Here is an 18,887-nt window from a genome sequence, read left to right on the forward strand (position 1 = left end):
CCTTCCCCATTCCCATTTTTGCCCCATAGGGCATAATGGGAGTGGGGAAGGCGTTAATTACGCCACCGTAAATTACGGTGGCGTAATTAACTCCATGGTCCCTTAGCGCCATGGATTTTAACACCTGCTAAAAGCAGGTGTTAAAACCTCCATGGCGCTAAGGGACCTCGTAATCAGGCGGTAAGGGTCAGCGCTCTTTACGCTGCCGTAAACCCCTTACCGCCTGAGTTGTAATGAGGCCCTATGGGTCTTCTCCTAATCCCACCACTCCATGGGAAGCTGGGCAGGGGATCCTTGGCCGGCACTCTGTCGATAACAACCACGCCCATGCTACCCTATGACCGGGGTGGTAACAGCTATGCGGGATTGTCCCCCTTACTCTGAATCCACTAGAAACCACTTGTAGGGTTACTAGATTGGTTGGGCCCACTCACTTCTATCTGTGTTTCCCTTACAGGGGGACTAGGGGTCACAGGTGCAGTGGTGATTATTGGCATAAGGATTTTGTCCGGTTAGGTGGCGGTTCTGAAATCTGATGAGACGGTCTGTGCTGCTTTTCAACTGAACGACGCAGGCAGTCTAAGATGGAGACCACCATAAACCCCACAATGACAGGTGACCCGCAGGACACAATGATGTGGGTAGCAGCGTAGAACACAGAGCTCACGCTGTGCCAAGTGACTCATATGGTGAAGACAAAGAAACTGCTCCTAGGCGGCCCCTCTTCAACGTAAAGAGCAGCAGCTGCAGGAGAACTTTTCTTAGGCCACAAGCGGGAGAACTGCAGAGTTCCAAGGCAAAACTCAGAATAGTGATGATGCATATAAGATACCCTGAATGGAGCTGGTCAACCCACGGGCTGGTTCCAGGGCACTTCTAATGCCATCCCGCATAGTGACCTTTGGAGCTACAAAGTTGAGGCCTGTGCTTGCAGTGAGCAGACTGTGGCCGAGTTCCTAAAAGGATTATTGCAAGGTGTGTTTCTTAGCAATACATTTCAATAGGTACCTGCACACTCTACAACTCGCTTAACTCCACACAAAAACACACATCACAAAAAGGATTGCAAAACAGTTATAAAATATTTTAATTTCAAAATCGCTCATTGTTTACACAAACAAACAGATTCACAACAAATCTCCTCAAACCTTGACCGAGCTGTTTGGAAAGATGGACGCTGTCACCACAAAGTGAGTTGCTAGTTGTTGTCCAGCTCCTGCTGTTAAACCCCAACCCATAAGCTCCTGATTTCAGCGCACTGGTATACCAACAGGAAAGGACAGAAGAACCTTGAGCGCTAGCTACCGGCAGACCAGGATCAAAGGACAGGCATGGGTATAGATCAAGGTATAGATTCAGCCCACCTCCTGCTCTCAAACATCAACCGCAGCGACTGAAAAAATGCCCCTATGAAAATATGTTTGGGTGAGGTATGAGGGTGGGGTTGTTACATTTTGTAAATGCAATCCTGAGGAATAAATTGAACAACTTAAAAACGTTTTGACAAAAAGGTCAACATAGCTGAACTTTGGGCTGTAAAATTAGAACTAAAACTTTCCCTTGTCTGAGTGGCTGACAGTATTGCTCTGCCTCCACCTAAGCAAAATTCAATGCGGTTGCTAAAGTCTATAAGGAACAGTGTGGAGGAACCACATGCAGCCTCATATGATGTTGAGCTTCAATAATGGATGAGTGGGAGGCAGCTATTGGGGAAGTGGGTCCAATGCCAGATTGCCTGTCTCTCACTGGAATACAGAACTATCTGCACCTCTTTGGAATGATTGGATGTCTCTTTGGTCTTCACCACCTGTAGGGTATTTAGGGGTACTGGGAGTGCCTTGTTAGGCACAGGCAAGGAGAAAGAGTCTGTGCCAGGGTTTCTGTTTCAAAGAAAAAGAATCTGAGGCCCGTCATGTACATGAAGGAACATATGTTCTGTAGACAAAGAGAGAGAGAGGCAATGGCCTTAACTAGAGAGAGCATGTAAAGTGTACCACATTTAGACAGGGCCGATGTCAGTGATCCCCCAGAGAGACACACAGTGGGGTTGGGGGGGGCGGGAGAGAGGGTCGGGGGGTGTGGAGGGCAGTGCTCAACGTCAAAAGAAAGCTAGAACAACAGAGGATCAGCAGTCAGAGGTTAATGTCATAATTAAAAATATCAATTAACAATAAACCTAAATATTATCAAAAATTCAAATGGTGTTGATTAGCTTCTGCAAACAGCTTATAAATACTGTTTTATCTGAGAGCACCTTTTTTGCCCTGTTAGGGGCGCTCCTACTCGGTTAACAGTAGGCTTCAGCGTTCACATTAAAAAATTGTCAGGGCTACTTCTATACTAGCCCAGGACCATTGTGGCTCCTCTCAGGAATAATTAAGAGTTAGTTCAAGACTTCCTATGGCAGGCATCAGCGCGCATGGTATAATCTGTGCCATGCCTCACCCTCCAGCTGCTGAGGCCCAGGCTCTGCCAACAGTCTGTTTCAGGGTTTGGGTCGGGAGGTTAGACTAGATTGCTGTGATATTAGTAGGTGACTTCAGCCCTGATCAGTAAGATGCTCTACCCCGCTGCACGTTTATCAGTTAGAGAATATGCCATTCATATCATTTAGAGATTTCTGCCCCGACACTGGTATCAAATTCCACCGATTGTGTCATTACTGGTCGAATCGTGGCCCTGGTTTTATCATAATTCGATGGAATGGCTCTTCTTGCTCAAGCCTCAGGACCTGTTTGGAAGAGAGAACTGGGAAAATTGACAAAAAAGTTTAGTGGCAAACAATGAGTTGATAAAATTGGATGGATGTGATAGGGTCATATGCATGACAAGAAAACAAGACGCAGTGCATCCAACTCGGCATTCACAACAAAGAAACAAAACAAATCTGCCTAGGTGAAGGGTGCATGTTATTAAGCTTGACTATAGAAACATATTTCTTAAAAGAATTACATTCAAATCTATGAATACAGCTAGCAGATAAGATGCATCCTGAAGCAAAGATGAAAGGGAAAGGATGAGTTCACTGAGATGGGCAAAGGGAGAAGAGGAAAAAGAGATGAGATGGACTTCAAGGGAACCCTAATAGACCAACAGCATTGACTACTGAAGGAAGCAGGAGGAACAATGTTCTGGATTTTGATAAGGGAAGTCCAAGCTATCCCCAGGGGTACTGTGCAACTCCGACAAAGGTCCTTCACAGGAAACTAACACTCCTCTCTCAGTTAATAACTCAGAAGGGAAGAAGGAAGCACAATCCCCCTTGCAGTTTAACAATATGGGAAAACCTCTGCACAACCATGGGCATGCCTCCCAATCCCATATGGGGAAGGCTCAGCACTCACTTGGGGTTTATAGGAGACAGCTCCTTTGAAATTTTAGGCAAATGAAACTTCCACAAGCAAACCTGGAGGGAGAACATAAGCTGCAATCAAAGATGGCAGTTGCCCTTTTTGAAGATTCCGTCCAGGGAGTACTCCTGGTACTGAGCTGTCTCAAACTCTCCATGTGACCGTTCCGGCCAATCAAGCTGCAGGCATTCAGGTTAATGCCTAGACAAAAGCCAGCTCTGAGCAGAACAGAGGAATGGAGGTTTGGAGATGGTGATGGAAATAGGAGCGAGGAGCCAAAGCAGGAAGGAGGCTGGGGGGAGGTGGCCATAGATCTGGAGGAAATATGCTGGTGAGAGATTGCAAGAGAGGAGGTTGTAGGTGACAGAGAGCAAGGACATGGTGAATAGTACACTGGGGTTGGAGGAACAGCAAAAGGAGTGATGTTGGGGGGAAAGAACACAGAGTGAGAAAGAAGAAAGAAAGTGCAAAGGTTGAGGGGAGAAATAACTTTGAAAGTTGGTTAGAGGAAGACCCTTGGAGGTTAGTGAGGGAAATACCTGGAGGCTGATAAAGGAGAGACCCCAGAGGTTGGGGAAAGGGAAACCCACGAAACAGGGAGGTGAAAAGGAGGGACAGGGGAAGTTACAAGTAGAAGTTTGGATCAAGTGTTAAGGAGGGGGGGTCTAAGAGAATGCAGGTTAGACTGGAGAAGAACCAAGAGAATAGAAAGAGAAGGATTTTGCACCCTGAGCGAAGGAGTGTGACACAAGATTGGGTGGCTGTACGATCAGGTGGTAAACTATCAAAGTGGTAGTAAAGAGTAAAATAGGAGACAAATCATAGGTTCCCATAGGCATAAGACTGAAGACTGTGGGGACTCCTCTAGAAATTAGCTGAGGATGGTGTGATGGGGACTAGAGCAAGGACCCTAAGCTAAGACAGAGGCGTGGCAAGACAAAATACACCTAGCCTATAGCCCAGCTCTGGGCGCCAGCTCCTGGTGTAAGATGTTGTTACAGCACCCATTCCTGCTATTGCCAAGGCCTACCAGGAAAGTGCACCTAGGGCCGGAGACCCACGGAGGGAGCCCCCCAAAATACGTATATGAGTATGAGAAGTTAAGGAGCTGGCTGAAAAGCCACGAAAGGAGAGTGGGGCATGAATGACGTGTCCCATATTTATACTAGAGCTTTGATAGCATCTTTCAGGTTTTTGGGCAGCCATAAGAAACATAAGTAAGACCAGCTCAAACATATGAAAGACACTGTGCAGATTATCAGGGGCCCACTCTGAAACCGAAAACAAAGATTTGTAATAGAAGAAGCTAGAAATAAATATGCTAAGAAGCAAATTAAAACTCAAAAGAACTTTCAGTAAAAAAAAAAAAGAAGCAAGATTTCCCTCAGAGGAAATGTTTAGCCTTCTTATACACACTATAAGATACTTTGGAGAAAAAAGTATTCAATGTACACAACTCCCTATCTGGTCCTATGCAGAGAGTTTTACGTCATTAGATGGTATAGGATCACAATGTTAATGAGTCAAAACAAATAATACCCATTTAAATCTGAAACTTGAGGGGTTCTCTGAACTGTGGACCAATACGCTCATCACCCAAATTAAATGAGTCCTCAAAGTGATACGTGTAATGGTGTCTGCAAGATAGTTTCCTGGCCACTTATAAAAGTTCAATGTAGCGCTGAGACTAGCCTCAGGAATCAAGTGGACAAATTCAACATTCGAGAACACCCCTCTGAGATAGCTCTGGGTGCCAGCCTCATGGTGTAAACTATTGTTGCAGCACCCACTGGCAAGGCTTACCATGAAAGTGCACCTATGGCTGGAGACCCAGGGAGGAGACCCACAAAATATGAGAAAGAGAATTTAAGGACATGGCTGAAAAGCCAAGAAAGAAGAGTGGGGAGTGAATGACGAGTGCTATGCAGCGAGTTGCACGTCATTAGATGGTATAGGATCACAACGTTAATGAGACCAAACAAATAATACCCATTTAAATCTGAAACCTGAGCGGTTCTCTCAACTGGGGAACAATACGGGTGTGGGTGAGAAATACCCATCGCCTCTTAGGTAGTGTCACGTCCCCGGTAACACAACGCCATACCAACAGCCCTTCTCTTCTTTCCCACGTGCCTACATGTATCTACCGACGGCGGTTGGGCTACAGCTCCTGGCGGCACAACAAACACAAGAGGGACCTATGGCCGAGTCGAGCCCCTTACCTCCAATGGCGGTTGCCATGGCGGCTTTCCACGCCGCGCCATGGTTATCGGCCTAGCTTGGGGGGCTCGTCGCTCTAAGCAACACGTGACCAGGAAGTAATGGGCTTGGATGGTTGCACGAGACGTGGAGCACATGTCACGTGATCAGGAAGCGGTCTCCATTCTCAAGTAACAAATGACACGGAACGTATGCCACGTGACGCGATCACGAGACCATCATTGCCTTTCAAAAGAAACGCTTGAACACTCGCACAACGCTTCACAGCTGTTTATGGCAGGTTTCGTTGAGCGTTTACCTTGTTCTTGCTTCTTCTGGATTCCATTGACTGCGGACTGCTTCAAGGACCCGCTCTTGCTTCCCCTTGGTACCTCTGCTTTATTGATCTTACCCGGAACTACGAACTTGGCTTTTTTCACCTGGACTTGCTCTTGGATCATCCCTTGCTATTTTCGTTACCGTTTGGCTTCTGATCAAGGACTGTGTTTTGGACTGGTTACGGATTTCCCTATCATTGTGCCTTGCTCACGTGTCTCTGCTGAATCAGGTGTTAACCTCCATCAAGAGTGCCACCATATTCCATCTGTCGCCTGCCGCCAGCAACCACTGTAGACCCCTGCCCAGTACTACACCCAGGGTATCTGACCACTGGCATTTGGGTAAGCTTTCTTGTGTGCCTTGCTCTTTGCACCCATTTACTGTATTGCCTTCCTTTACCTAATCCCATTGCTTGCCTTACAGTGGTCAGGGGGTTTCTTCCGGCGTTCCTGGTTCCAGGCTGACGGTACTCCACACCTTTGGCCCCAAAGACTGCATGGGCAGTTATATTATTATTTTTTCCCGCGTGGTACTTGGGGACAGAGGTTTCCTCATCTACACGACCATCAAGTCTTAACAGACTGTGAAGCCTACTGGTCGTCCAGATGATGGAAGCCTCAGCCGGGGACCCCGTGGCCGCTCTAATACAAGCCGTCACAGCCCTAAGGACGGACATGGCGACAGCCACAACCGCCATTCACCATTGCCTAGACTCTTTGCAGAGTGCCCGCCATCCATTACCGGCGGACGCCGAGTTTGGAGATACCCCGCCCCCGAACCCACGCCTCCCACACCTCCTGTCCCGGTGGTTCTGCCTACCCAATTCCTTCTAGCAGCTCCGGAAAGATATCAGGGCGATCCCAGAGGGTACCGAACGTTTCTTAACCAATGTAAACTCCATTTCCTCTGCCGGCCCCAGGCTTTCCATGATTCAACCACCAAGGCGGCCTTTTTACTTTCACACCTGATAGGTATAGCTGCTACCTGGGCAAATCCTTTGTTGGAGAATGACCACCCGGCTCTCTATGATTTTGACCTCTTGGTGAGCGAGATGTCCAAAGTCTTTGACACCAGGCACAAGGTAATCTCCCAAGACCTGGAGTTACTAGACCTCGCCCAGGGCAAGCAAACCCTAATAGAATACATTACACGGTTTAACCAATTATCCGCAGAAACATCCTGGCCTGAAAACAAGAAGTCTGTGGTGTTCTATAGAGGTTTGTGTAGTGCTATGAAAGATGCTCTCTCAGTTGTGCCTTCCCTCCCAGCGTCCTTTTTTTCCGATCTGGTTGATCTAGCACTTCAGGTGGACGCCCGGAGAACCGAGCGTCGAGCTGAAGTCGGCCCTTCTAACAGTCAGTCCCCCATTTTGGCCGATACTTCCAGTGAACCCATGCAAATAGGAGGGATATGCAGCCCAATCACCCATGCTGAACGAGAACGCAGGAGGATTGATAATGCCTGTTTTTACTGCGGCCTCAATGGGCATTTCGTTAAGGAATGTCCTCGCCGCCCAAAGAACAGGCACTCAGGTTTTCAGAAAGCTTGCTCTTGAGAACGGGGGACAAGGCGAGCTTGTTGCAGAACTCCTCCGAGGCCGTCCCGGTTTTCGGTCCTATAAGACCGGTCATTGTCCATGCCCTGTTATACCCCACCAGAGAATGCTCACACTCAGTACACATAGTCATTGACTCAGGGGCGACCGGTTGTTCCATAGACATCACATTGGCCAACACACTGAACCTGCCACTTATATCAAAGAAACACCCCGAACCGGTACAGGCCGTTGATGGCTCCTCCCTGGTTTCTGGTCCAATCAAACAGCAAACCGCCCCTATGGAATTGATCATTCAAGACACCCATAAGGAAACATTATCTTTTTACCTCATTTCCACAACACAGTTCAGGATCATACTCGGCATTCCATGGTTGAGGAAACATAACCCACTCATTAATTGGGGTACAGGCCAGGTCCTGTTCGAGTCCAAAGTTTGCCAACACTTCTGCCTGGTAGACTCAGGGGGCATGTCAAACCCTGCAAGGGCCCTCGGGGCGGTGGCTTCATTAACTGTCAGTGAGGTTGGGCCATCTGAGATCTCGCATACAGTAGGAGCAACCCTAACTGGTATACCTCCGGAGTATCATGATTTCCAAGTGGTTTTCGACACGGCGTCGGCTGAAGGTCTACCACCCCATAGGCCATACGATTGCCCCATCAATCTAGTTCCCGGGGCCTCGATACCTAAGGGCCGTATATATTCTCTGTCACCGTCTGAAGAAATATCTCTAAAGGAGTACGTCCAACAAGACCTGCTTCTAGGTCACATCAGACCCTCCTCCTCACCTGCAGCAAGCTCCATCTTTTTGTTCCCAAGAAGGAGGGGGATCTCCTCCCGTGTAGATTACAGGCGGTTGAAATCCATCAACATAAAAAAACGATAACCCATTCCCCTCATCTCTACCCTCCTAGATAAACTGACTCATGCTTCCATCTACACTAAACTAGATCTCCGGGGGGGCATACAATTTGATTCGCGTGCGCAGATGGGATGAGTGGAAGACAGCGTTCTGCACTCGCCAAGGTTTATTCGAATACACCGTTATGCCTTTCGGCTTATGTAATGCCCCAGCCACTTTTCAACGGTTTATTAACGACGTATTCAGTGACATTCTAGCCATCTATGTCGTGATATACTTGGATGACATACTTGTTTTCTCCCCTACACTCGAAGAGCATATTGTCCATGTCAGAGAAGTGCTATCCCGACGCCAAAAGAACGCATTGTTTGCAAAACCTGAGAAATGCCTGTTTCATACAAAGGAAGTCGAATTTTTGGGGTTTCATATCTCTCCTGGGGGTTTGGCAATGAACCAGTCTAAAATCCGTGCAATCACAGACTGGCCGGTCCCAGGGACCCTTAAGCAACTCCAATAATTTTTAGGGTTTGCGAACTTCTACCGGTGTTTCATCGCCGGTTTCTCTTCTGTGGTTGCCCCTCTAACAGCCTTAACCAGTCCACTGGTCTCTTTCCATTGGTCCACCGAGCACCAGGCTGCCTTTGAATCCCTTAAAACCTTGTTCACCACAGCCCCGGTCTTACAGCACCCAGATCCGGAGCTCCCCTTCATTGTGGAAGCTGATGCATCCTTGTTTGCATTGGGTGCAGTTCTCTCCCAACCCTGTCCAACTACCGGTCAGCTGCACCCGGTGGCATACCATTCAAGGAAGTTCACGTCGACTGAGACGCATTATACGGTCACAGAAAAAGAGCTCCTGGCTATCAAGGACGTGTTTCAGGTTTGGAGACACCATCTCCTGGGGGCAAAACACCAGACAGTCGTTTACACTGATCACAAGAACCTGCAAGATCTGGCTTCGCTTAAAAGTGTTAACAGCCGACAGGTTCGCTGGCACCTGTTCTTTGCGGCTTACGCTTTTGTGGTTCGACACAGACCAGGGATTGTTCACGGAAAGGCAGATGCATTGTCCCGTTCGCCTGGGGGGGTATCCCTCCCGTCCTTTCCGGACACCTTGTTAGAGCAGGGACACGTGATATGTGCTTGCAGACCCTCGCAACCTATGTTAACAGCCATTCGTCAATGGGTCATGCAACATCCCCATGCATTGACTGAATGGGATCCGGTTTTTCAGGAAGGGCTGCCTATCGTACAGGGAAAGCTATTTTTGCCCACTATTGACACACGTACCCAAGCACTGGAGTGTTCCCACAATGCCCTTATCAACGGTCACCCAGGACAACAACGCACTTTGGATCTACTCAAACGTTGATGTTGGTGGCCGTCGATGAGACGCGACGTGGAGAACTATGTTACCACCTGCTCGGTGTGCGCACAGTGTAAGTCAAGCAGGGGGCGCACACTAGGACTACTACAACCCCTACTGATACCACTGAGGCCCTGGCATACGGTCTTGATGGACCTACTCACTGACCTACCTCGTACGCAGGGTTTCGACACAATCTGGGTTGTGGTGGATTCCTTTACCAAGATGGCTCGTTTTGTACCTTGCAAAGGGATCCCTTCTGCTCCGTCCCCGGCCCGGTTGTTTTTCAGGTCTGTCTTTTGTTTGTTCGGCCTACCCCAAGTCATTGTGTCGGACCGTGGTTCTCAATTCACGTCCCGTTTTTGGAAGGCCCTCACTAAACTTCTGGGTATTGATGTCCGTTTTTCCTCTGCTTATCATCCTGAGAGCGACGGGCAGACGGAGAGGGTGAATCAGGTGTTAGAACAATACCTACGTTGTTTATCCCTTCAGTTTCAGTACTCTTGGATTGATTCACTCCACCTTGCGGAATTCGCTTACAATAATGCCCTGCATTCCTCCACTGGGTTCTCCCCGCTTTACTCCCTTTATGGACAGCATCCTCGCACTCTTCCCTTTCCCGACTTCACGCCCACCAGTACCCCTGCGGCTAATGACTGTGCCCGCAATTTGGCCAAGATTCATGCCCAGACCCTCGTCCATCTCCGGGAAGCTCAGTCATCTATGAAGGGGGCTGCTGACAATAAACGGGTAGATGCCCCGGTTTACCGCGTGGGTGATCGGCTTTGGTTATCCTCTCGTCATTTGCACATCCCTGGTTGCCAGAAATTACTCCCGCGCTTTGTTGGTCCCTATCGGGTGTCCAGGGTTCTGAATCCGGTTGCTTATCGCCTTGCTGTCCCCTCTGCCTGGCGATTGCACCCGGTGTTTCATACCTCGTTGCTCAAGCCATGCCCTGGGCCCACCCGCCTTGTCTCTCCTCCTGCTCCCGTCTCTGTGGTTTCCCCTGATGTGTTCGAGGTCAGTGCCATTCTGGGTTCCCGTCTGCTTCAGGGGCGTTTGCAATACCTGGTGGACTGGGTGGGTTACGGTCCGGAGGACCGGTCTTGGGTTCCCTCTTCTGATGTCCATGCCCCGCGGTTGGTCACCCGTTTTCACAGGGATCATCCTTCCAGCCCACAGGGTCGTGGGCCTTTAGGGGGGCTCTGTCACGTCGCCGGTCACACAACGCCATACCAACAGCCCTTCCCTTCTTTCCCACGTGCCTACATGTATCTACCGACGGCGGTTGGGCTACAGCTCCTGGCGGCACAACAAACACAAGAGGGACCTATGGCCGAGTCGAGCCCCTTACCTCCAATGGCGGTTGCCATGGCGGCTTTCCACGCCGCGCCATGGTTATCGTCCTAGCTTGGGTGCTCGTCGCTCTAAGCAACACGTGACCAGGAGGTAATGGGCTCGGATGGTTGCACGAGACGTGGAGCACATGTCACGTGATCAGGAAGCGTTCTCCATTCTCAATCAACAAATGACACGGAACGTACGCCAAGTGACGCGATCACGAGACCATCCTTGCCTTTCAAAAGAAACCCTCGAACACTCGCACAACGCTTCAAAGCTTCTTACGGCAGGTTTCGTTGAGCGTTTACCTTGTTCTTGCCTTTTCTGGATTCCATTGACTACAGACTGCTTCACGGACCCGCTCTTGCTTCCCCTTGGTACCTCTGCTTTACTGATTTTACCCAGAACTACGAACTTGGCTTTTTTTACCCGGACCTGCTCTTGGATCATCCCTTGCTATTTACGTTACCGTTTGGCTTCTGATCAAGGACTGTGTTTTGGACTGGTTAAGGATTTCCCTATCATTGTGCCTTGCTCATGTGTCTCTGCTGAATCAGGTGTTAACCTCCATCAAGAGTGCCACCATATTCCATCTGTCGCCTGCCGCCGTCGACCACTGTAGACCCCTGCCCAGTACTACACCCATGGTATCTGACCACTGGCATTTGGGTAAGCTTTCTTGTGTGCCTTGCTCTTTGCACCCATTTACTGTATTGCCTTCCTTTACCTAATCCCATTGCTTGCCTTACAGTGGTCAGGGGGTTTCTTCCGGCATTCCTGGTTCCAGGCTGACGGTACTCCACACCTGTGGCCCCAAAGACTGCACGGGCAGTTATATTATTATTTTTGCCCGCGTGGTACTTGGGGACGGAGGTTTCCTCATCTACACGACCATCAAGTCTTAACAGGTAGCAGAGAAAGTTGCATTGCGTTTTCTAGGACATCCAATAACCAAAACTTATTGGGCCACTTGGAAGCTACAAAAATCCCCAAGCAGTTCTAACTTCACTGCAGCATTTGTATTAAACTCAGAGTAATGAAATGACATGTGGAAGGCAATCAGGATTTACATGTAGCAACTAGAAAGGTCTATGCATGCCCTGGATCGCAAGTGCAGGGAGGCTGAGCGGAAATGGCGTGATTCCGGTACACCCTCTGAGAAACTGGCCTGCCGCCTGCTCCAACGGCAATACCGGCCCTATGTACGCACTAAGAAGAGAGCCCAGATCCAAGCCTGCGTCTCTGAGGCATCCAAGAACTCGGCTGAACTCTTTAAAATCTGCAAGGAACTGGCCAATCCTGCCGCAGTCTCTAACTCTCCTGTCCCTTCCCAGGCCCTCCGCATGGCAGTGGCTTCTCATTTTATCTCTAAAACTCAGGACATCCTGTCCTCTCTCTCCTCCTCTCCCCTTCCTTCCTTTACTCCATGCTCTTCCTCTGGCTCTTCTTCGGCCTCCTCTCCTCCCCCCTTCTCAGCCTTTCCCCTGTTCTCCCCAGAAGAGGTCTCTAGACAAGTCCAATCTATGAAAGTCTCGTCAAATCAAGTGCACCCCTGTTCCTCCAAAACTATCAAGGACCACATTGGCTCCCTGGCCCCTGCCCTGGCAGACTTCTGCAACCACTCTTTCGCCACTGGAGTCTTCCCTTCCCCTCTGAAGCACTCGTTTGGGCACCCGTTTTTAAGAAACCCTCTGCCGACCCATCCTGTCCGGCTAACTTTCGCCCAATCTCCATTACTCCTTTCCTGGGCAAACTCTTGGAAAAGCTGGCCATCTCCCAGCTCAATCTTCATACTGAATCGGTTGGTTGTCTCCATGATCATCAGTCTGGCTTCAGAGCTACCAGGAGCACGGAAACTGCTCTCCTGAACATCCGTGAAGACCTGCCCTCTAACCTTGATTCCAACACCCTTTGTGTCCTCATCTTACTTGATCTCTCTTCTGCCTTCGACACGATCAACCATGCCATCCTGCTCAACCATCTCTGTGATAACCTGGGGATCACCCGTCAGGCCCTGGCGTGGCTGACTTCTTTTCTCTCTGATCGACCCTCCCAGGTTCAACTTGGGTCCTTCCTCTCCTCTATCTCTACCTGTGGTGTCCCCCAGGGGTCTAACCTCTCTCCCTGGCTGTTCAACCAATACCTGGCACTTCTTGCCTACCGCATTGCCGTGCTTTGCCCCAACTTCCAGTGCTATGCGGATGACACTCAGCTCATTTTCAGGCTACCCTCAGCCACTTCTTCTCACTCTCTCATTTCTGATTGTCAGTCCGCCATCCAGGAGTGGTGTGCCGCCAATGATCTCTGCCTTAATGCCAGTAAGACCGATATTCTCGTCATCGGCTCACCCACACCCTCCTTTCCTGTCACTCTCTGGCCGGCCTCTCTTGGCCCTCTTCCTCCTCCCACCTGTGAGGCAAAAAACCTCAGGATCATCTTCGACTCCACGCTCTCCTTCTGTCCTCACATCTCTGACGTCTCTAAGAAGTCACACTACCAGCTGCACCTCCTCAGAGGTATTCTTCCTTTCCTCTCCTTCCCCCAGAAGCTCACTGTCTCCAGAGCCCTGGTTCTCTCTAGGCTGGACTATTGCAACAGCCCTTTTCTAAATCTGCCTGCTTCCACCCTCCGCAACTCATCCAGAACAGGACTGCGAGACTTGTCCTTGGCCTCAAGCCCAGGGATCTTATCTCTCCAGGACTGAAATCTCTGCACTAGCTCCCAGTGGCTGCAAGGATTAAGTTCAAAACCCTTTGCATTGTCCACAAGGCCTTCTGGGGCCTCAATACCTTCAACTCTCTCTTCCTAAATATCTTCCTTCTGAAGCTCTTCGCTCTTCCGCCTCCAACTCCCTCAGGGTCAGTCGCTTCTGCAAGCAACGAGTCGGTGGTAGATCTCTTTCTTCGGCTGGTGCCTCCCTCTGGAACAGCCTTCCTGCCCCCCTGAAACTTGAGGAGAACCATCTCCGGTTCCAGAAGCACCTCAAAACCTTTCTCTTTGCTTCCACTTTCTCTCCTCTTCTCCCCTGCTGATTTCTCAGGCCCATGTCTCCTCCCCCGCCAGTTGCACACCTGCACTGCCTTCCTTGCGACCCCAAACTAGGGGTCTGTTTTCTGTGTCCCTACAGTCCCTTTACCAGCACTTGACACTTGATGCCTGCACTTACCCTTTACCCCTGCACTTGCCAGCTGCTGCCCGTACTTTTCTTATTGTTATTTATTCTATTATCCCTTGTACTGCACTTACCCATCCCCCTTCCTATGCACTTGCGCAATATGATTGACACCTGGCCGCTGTCTGTCTTCCCTCTGTTCCCCCGCCCTGCCTTGTCGCGCCTTGAAATACTTGTGTATAGGCGCATTATAAATGCCATATCATATCATATCATATCATATCAGTATAAGAACACTGGCTGTCATTTGCATCTAAATCAGAGTTTTGGTAGAAATACACAAAAATGGGAATTACATTTGTCAGAAGAAGTATCTTATAGCAGACAAAGGGTTACTGTTCAGCACTGTCATGTCAGCAATAGTATTACCTAGCAAAACCCAAGTGTCAGCATGTGTATGTTCCACGTACTCATCGTCTCCAAACAAAGTACAAAGAATAGAGTATTAGATGATGTAATGTGAGTGAAAAAGTTGAATGCACAATCAGAGGGTTCTATGTCTATAAGCCGTCTGTTGAATGCCACACACCAAAAAGGCTGCCTTTTTTGGGTCGATTTGGTAAAGCCTTTACGGGCAGGAAAATGGGCCTAACCCCACACTTCCTTCCCACACCCATCTTCATCCGTGTTGGCATGAGTTACTCAGTTACTCAAAAACACACCCTTTTGCCCCCCCTCTCTTTATCACCACACACACAGCATGCCCCACCCCCACATATGCACACATAGCATGCCCCGCTCAGACAGACAGACACATACACACACACACAGAGCTTAGCCGGATTCAGCCATCTGCAGCCTTTATTATGTGGCCTCTTTTCCTGCGATCTATAGATCGCAGACAAAAGAGGACACACCCAATCGGACAGCGAAGACACTAAAGTCTAAAATCATTCACAAACTCCTAGAGATGTAGGTGAACACTGCAAAAGTATTACAAGAAGAATTTCAAGCCATCTCTGTGAAAGTAGGTTAAAAAAAGGTTGAATGTGGGGGCTTGGTGTGGCCCTCATCAGCCAACATCCATCCTTCTGGGGAGATCCTATCCACAGAGAGATTAGAAGCTGTGCGAGGAGCACTATGTAAGCTTCTGAGGATGAAAATTATGTGTGTTGAAACATCGAGAGCTATGCCATGTACGAGTTTGGTCCCTGTCCAGAGCTTCGCTTATGTGACCAAGTGTTGAGGCCTGCAATCCCTTTTACCTTTTTCCTTTGGGCAGATGTCACAGCTGGACTATGTGAGGGCTGGTTGTGTTCAGCTGTCTGCACACATGTTTGTTTGTTTGTTTATTTATAGGGCGCCAGAAAACCCTTGGGTAGCTGGGCGCGCAGAGTAACAAGAATACTTAGAACTTGGTTACAGGTTGTTGGTATTTCCGATAACCAGTGGTCGGGGTGGGCTGGAGCGGTGCTCCTCTACTTTTTAAAATTTAGTTTTACAGTTCCTATACTTTTATAAAGAAACCGTTCCGAAATGGTTTTGTTTTAAAATAAAAAAGTAGGAAGAAGTTGAAGCTTGCACTTGCAGTGCACTGCACCGAACGTCCCCTTAAACAGCAGGTGCATGTATTTGGGGGTTTGTATTGTGCGTGTGAGGGGGTGTGGCGATGGTTTGCGCAGAACCGGGCCAAGCCAGTAGGGAACATAGCTCCACTACTTCTTTTCGTACACTTCGACCACTGCCGGTAACTGGAGCTGACTTTGGCTGTAGGTTGACCTTCAAGTTATCTTGTGAGGGTCTCTGACAGTAGTCCAGTGAAAATTGGATGCACTTAAGGTAGATGATCCCAGTGGCGGCGCTAGGGGATATACTGCAGGGTCAGGTGAGATCGGTTTTGGATCCTGTAGGGAGGCGCTGCTGCCAAAGAGATGGATGGGAGCGAGATCGTAAGACTGGAATATCTACCGATGAAAGAGGCTCTAGGGGATTGCAACAAGAGACTTTATCTCTAGTTTGAGTCTATTTATCAAGCACATATCCGCGGACATGGAAAAAACCGGGTAGAATATGCTGAATCTGGGCGCAGATATTAGTATATTTATTTTTATTTTATTATTCATTTATAACACCGTTAATGCCAGCGAGTGGTTTCTAAGCCCAGAATCGGGATTCCAACCTGTTTTGAGCATCATTACCTTGCTTCCAAGACAAACATATATGAAATTGTTTATTTCTGAAATAAGACATTGGGCCTCATTACGACCCTGGCGCTAATGGGTTAACGGCGCCGTAAAAGGCTGCGGCGCCGTTAACCCATTAGCGCCTGATTACGAAGTCCCTTTGCGGGACCCGACCTTAACGGCTGGTCTACACCAGCCGTTAAAGTAGGGACCCGCAAAGGGACCTTGGTGCTAAGTACGGTACCGCAATTTGTGGTACCGTACTTAGCGCCTTCCCCATTCCCATTGAGCCCTACGGGGCAAAAATGGGAATGGGGAAGGGCCATGGAGGAAGGGGGAATTACCGTCCCGCCAACCTTGTAATGGGGTGGTAATTCCACCTTTCTCCATGGCGGAGTCGGTAAGTTACCGGCATGGACCATGGTGCTATTAGCATCATGGTTTTCCGCCTGTGTCGTAATGAGGCCCATAGTAGTTGATCAATCTAAGGTCAGTGGGAAGTGAATTCCAGAGACGGGCCCAAAACCGAAAAGGACTATCACCGCTATGAACACATTATGATACAAGTATCACTGTGCTACAGTTATTTAAATATCAAAGGGATCGAGTCGGGACACATGGTTGACATTTTGCAGTTAGATCCATTAAGACACTCAAACACAAGGCAGAGAATTTTCCAAGTGATGTTTTGCCTTACGGGCAGACAGTGAACCAGTAAAAAAAGATGTGCAATATTGTGATATAAATGCAGATTTTGGGCCTTCATACAGTAGTCTACCTGCTGAATTTTGACATTTATGTAATCGCAGTTATTGTTTATCCAATAAACACACTAACAAGGCACTGCAGTAATCCAGTTTAGGATTAACCAATTAACTGATCAAAGATGGTAAATCCACTGTCAGACAAAAAGAGAGGATTGGTGGTAAAAGTCTATGGAAATAAATGGACTTTACTACTTCCCCCACATAGAGGTTGCAGTCGAAATTAGGTTGCCAAAATCAGCCAAGATTTTTACCTTTTGTGAGAAAGATGTAGGGAGGTTGTATAGCATAGGGCAGGATGAAAGCTGTAAGGAGTTGTTGGAAATGGTTGTAAGAACTCAGTTTTGGAAGAGTTTGGTTGTAGCTTATTGAAGAGCATCCAATTTCTTATTTCTGAAGCGTAGTCCACTATGCACCGAAAATAGTCAGGCACATTATAAACACGCATATAAACCTGCCTATCATTTGCTTATGAGTGATAACTAAGATTGCATTTAGAATAGATGTGCATTAGTGGCTGTATATAAATGTTGAAAAATAACAATACCAGGGAAGAGCCCCGAGGAGCTCTGTGAGTGACCAAAATTGCATCAGAGTACTAAGAACCAATAATGACATGTTGGGTTTGATCGTTAGAAAGGATGCAAACCATTTAAGGGACTTCTGTGATACATGAGCATCTTCAAGCAGCCTGCACAGTAATATTTCAAATACGACCAAATTGAACACTGCCGATAGGTCCAGCATGATCAACAAAGTGAAGGATCCCTCATCTGCAAATTGCAAGATGTCGTTTAACACATTTGCAAGCGCTGTTTCTGTTCCATGAGAACTAGTTCTTTTCCACAAAGGTTTGCAACTGCAAAATAACCACCTTTTCAAAAATCTTAGCTGGCCATAAAAGGTCAGCCATATGGCGGCAGTTTTGTAAAGTATTATGTTAAAAAAGGAGAAATTACTTACTGTAATGTTCTGTCTAAGGATTCTTCACCCGCATATTCCTCACCAGATAGATACCCCCTTCCAGCTCCAGCTGCTTGGGAAAAACGTTGAGAGGGCGCGGGGTGGACCTCGACTCAGCAGTCGATCGGTCTTGACTCGGTGATTGATGGTCAGCTGCAGACGTGACGTTGGGCGCTGTATACATACAATGCCACTACGCCCCGTACCTCAGTTCCCACCTTTCTCCCCTGGCCCCAAGCTCAGAGACTGCAGAGGAAAAATAGCGAGAAAAAGATGGCTAACTAGCCAACAGAGGATGAGAAAAAAGAAATCCAAACAGGGATAAATAGAACTTCCATTTTGTAAAATGTTTGGGGAAAAAGAGAAAGGCATGCGGCTTGGAACCAAGAAGAACAAGAGACCCTCGAGCCATCGCCAAAACCTCCCTCTCAGGAGAAGGGAGACACCTACAGCCAACACTTTCTTAGCGGGGATGGATGGGAAGGGAGAAAAGGAATCTGCAGGTGAAGAATCCATAATAAGAACATTGCGGTAGGTAATTTCTCCTTGAAGCTTGAAAACACAACTCCTCCTTAGAGGGATGAGAAGGTGGATAGAACACCAGAAGATCTATGATCTTGTGGATGGTCTGCATGCAGCCAGCAGCACCTCAAGTACCTCTGCAGAGCGGTCCCAGTGATCCCATCTCATCCTCTCAAGAGCCACGCATGTAGGTTGAGGGATTTCAGGTTTGGGTGGAGCACCCGACCTTCCGACTGGGTTAGGAGATCTGGGCGGCTAGGCAACCATAGAGGTGGGCAGATGGTCAAGTCTAGGGGGTCTGAGTGCAAAGGCGTAGTGGAGAGGAAAGAT

General features: G+C 48.4%; 1 protein-coding gene across 1 annotated transcript in view; it reads right to left on the minus strand.

The window, feature by feature from the left end:
* Positions 1-1,063: 1,063 nt before the first annotated feature.
* The window catches only part of REC8 (REC8 meiotic recombination protein), a 655,306-nt gene continuing 637,482 nt past the window's right edge, over positions 1,064-18,887 (minus strand). The window contains exon 19 of the mRNA XM_069633986.1: positions 1,064-2,748. Coding sequence (XP_069490087.1) covers positions 2,660-2,748 — 89 coding nt within the window. The 3' untranslated portion in view covers positions 1,064-2,659. The remainder of the gene's footprint in view (positions 2,749-18,887) is intronic.

This window comes from Ambystoma mexicanum, chromosome 13, assembly GCF_040938575.1.
Source record: "Ambystoma mexicanum isolate Mex_15411 chromosome 13, UKY_AmexF1_1, whole genome shotgun sequence".
NCBI classification, from domain to species: domain Eukaryota; kingdom Metazoa; phylum Chordata; class Amphibia; order Caudata; family Ambystomatidae; genus Ambystoma; species Ambystoma mexicanum.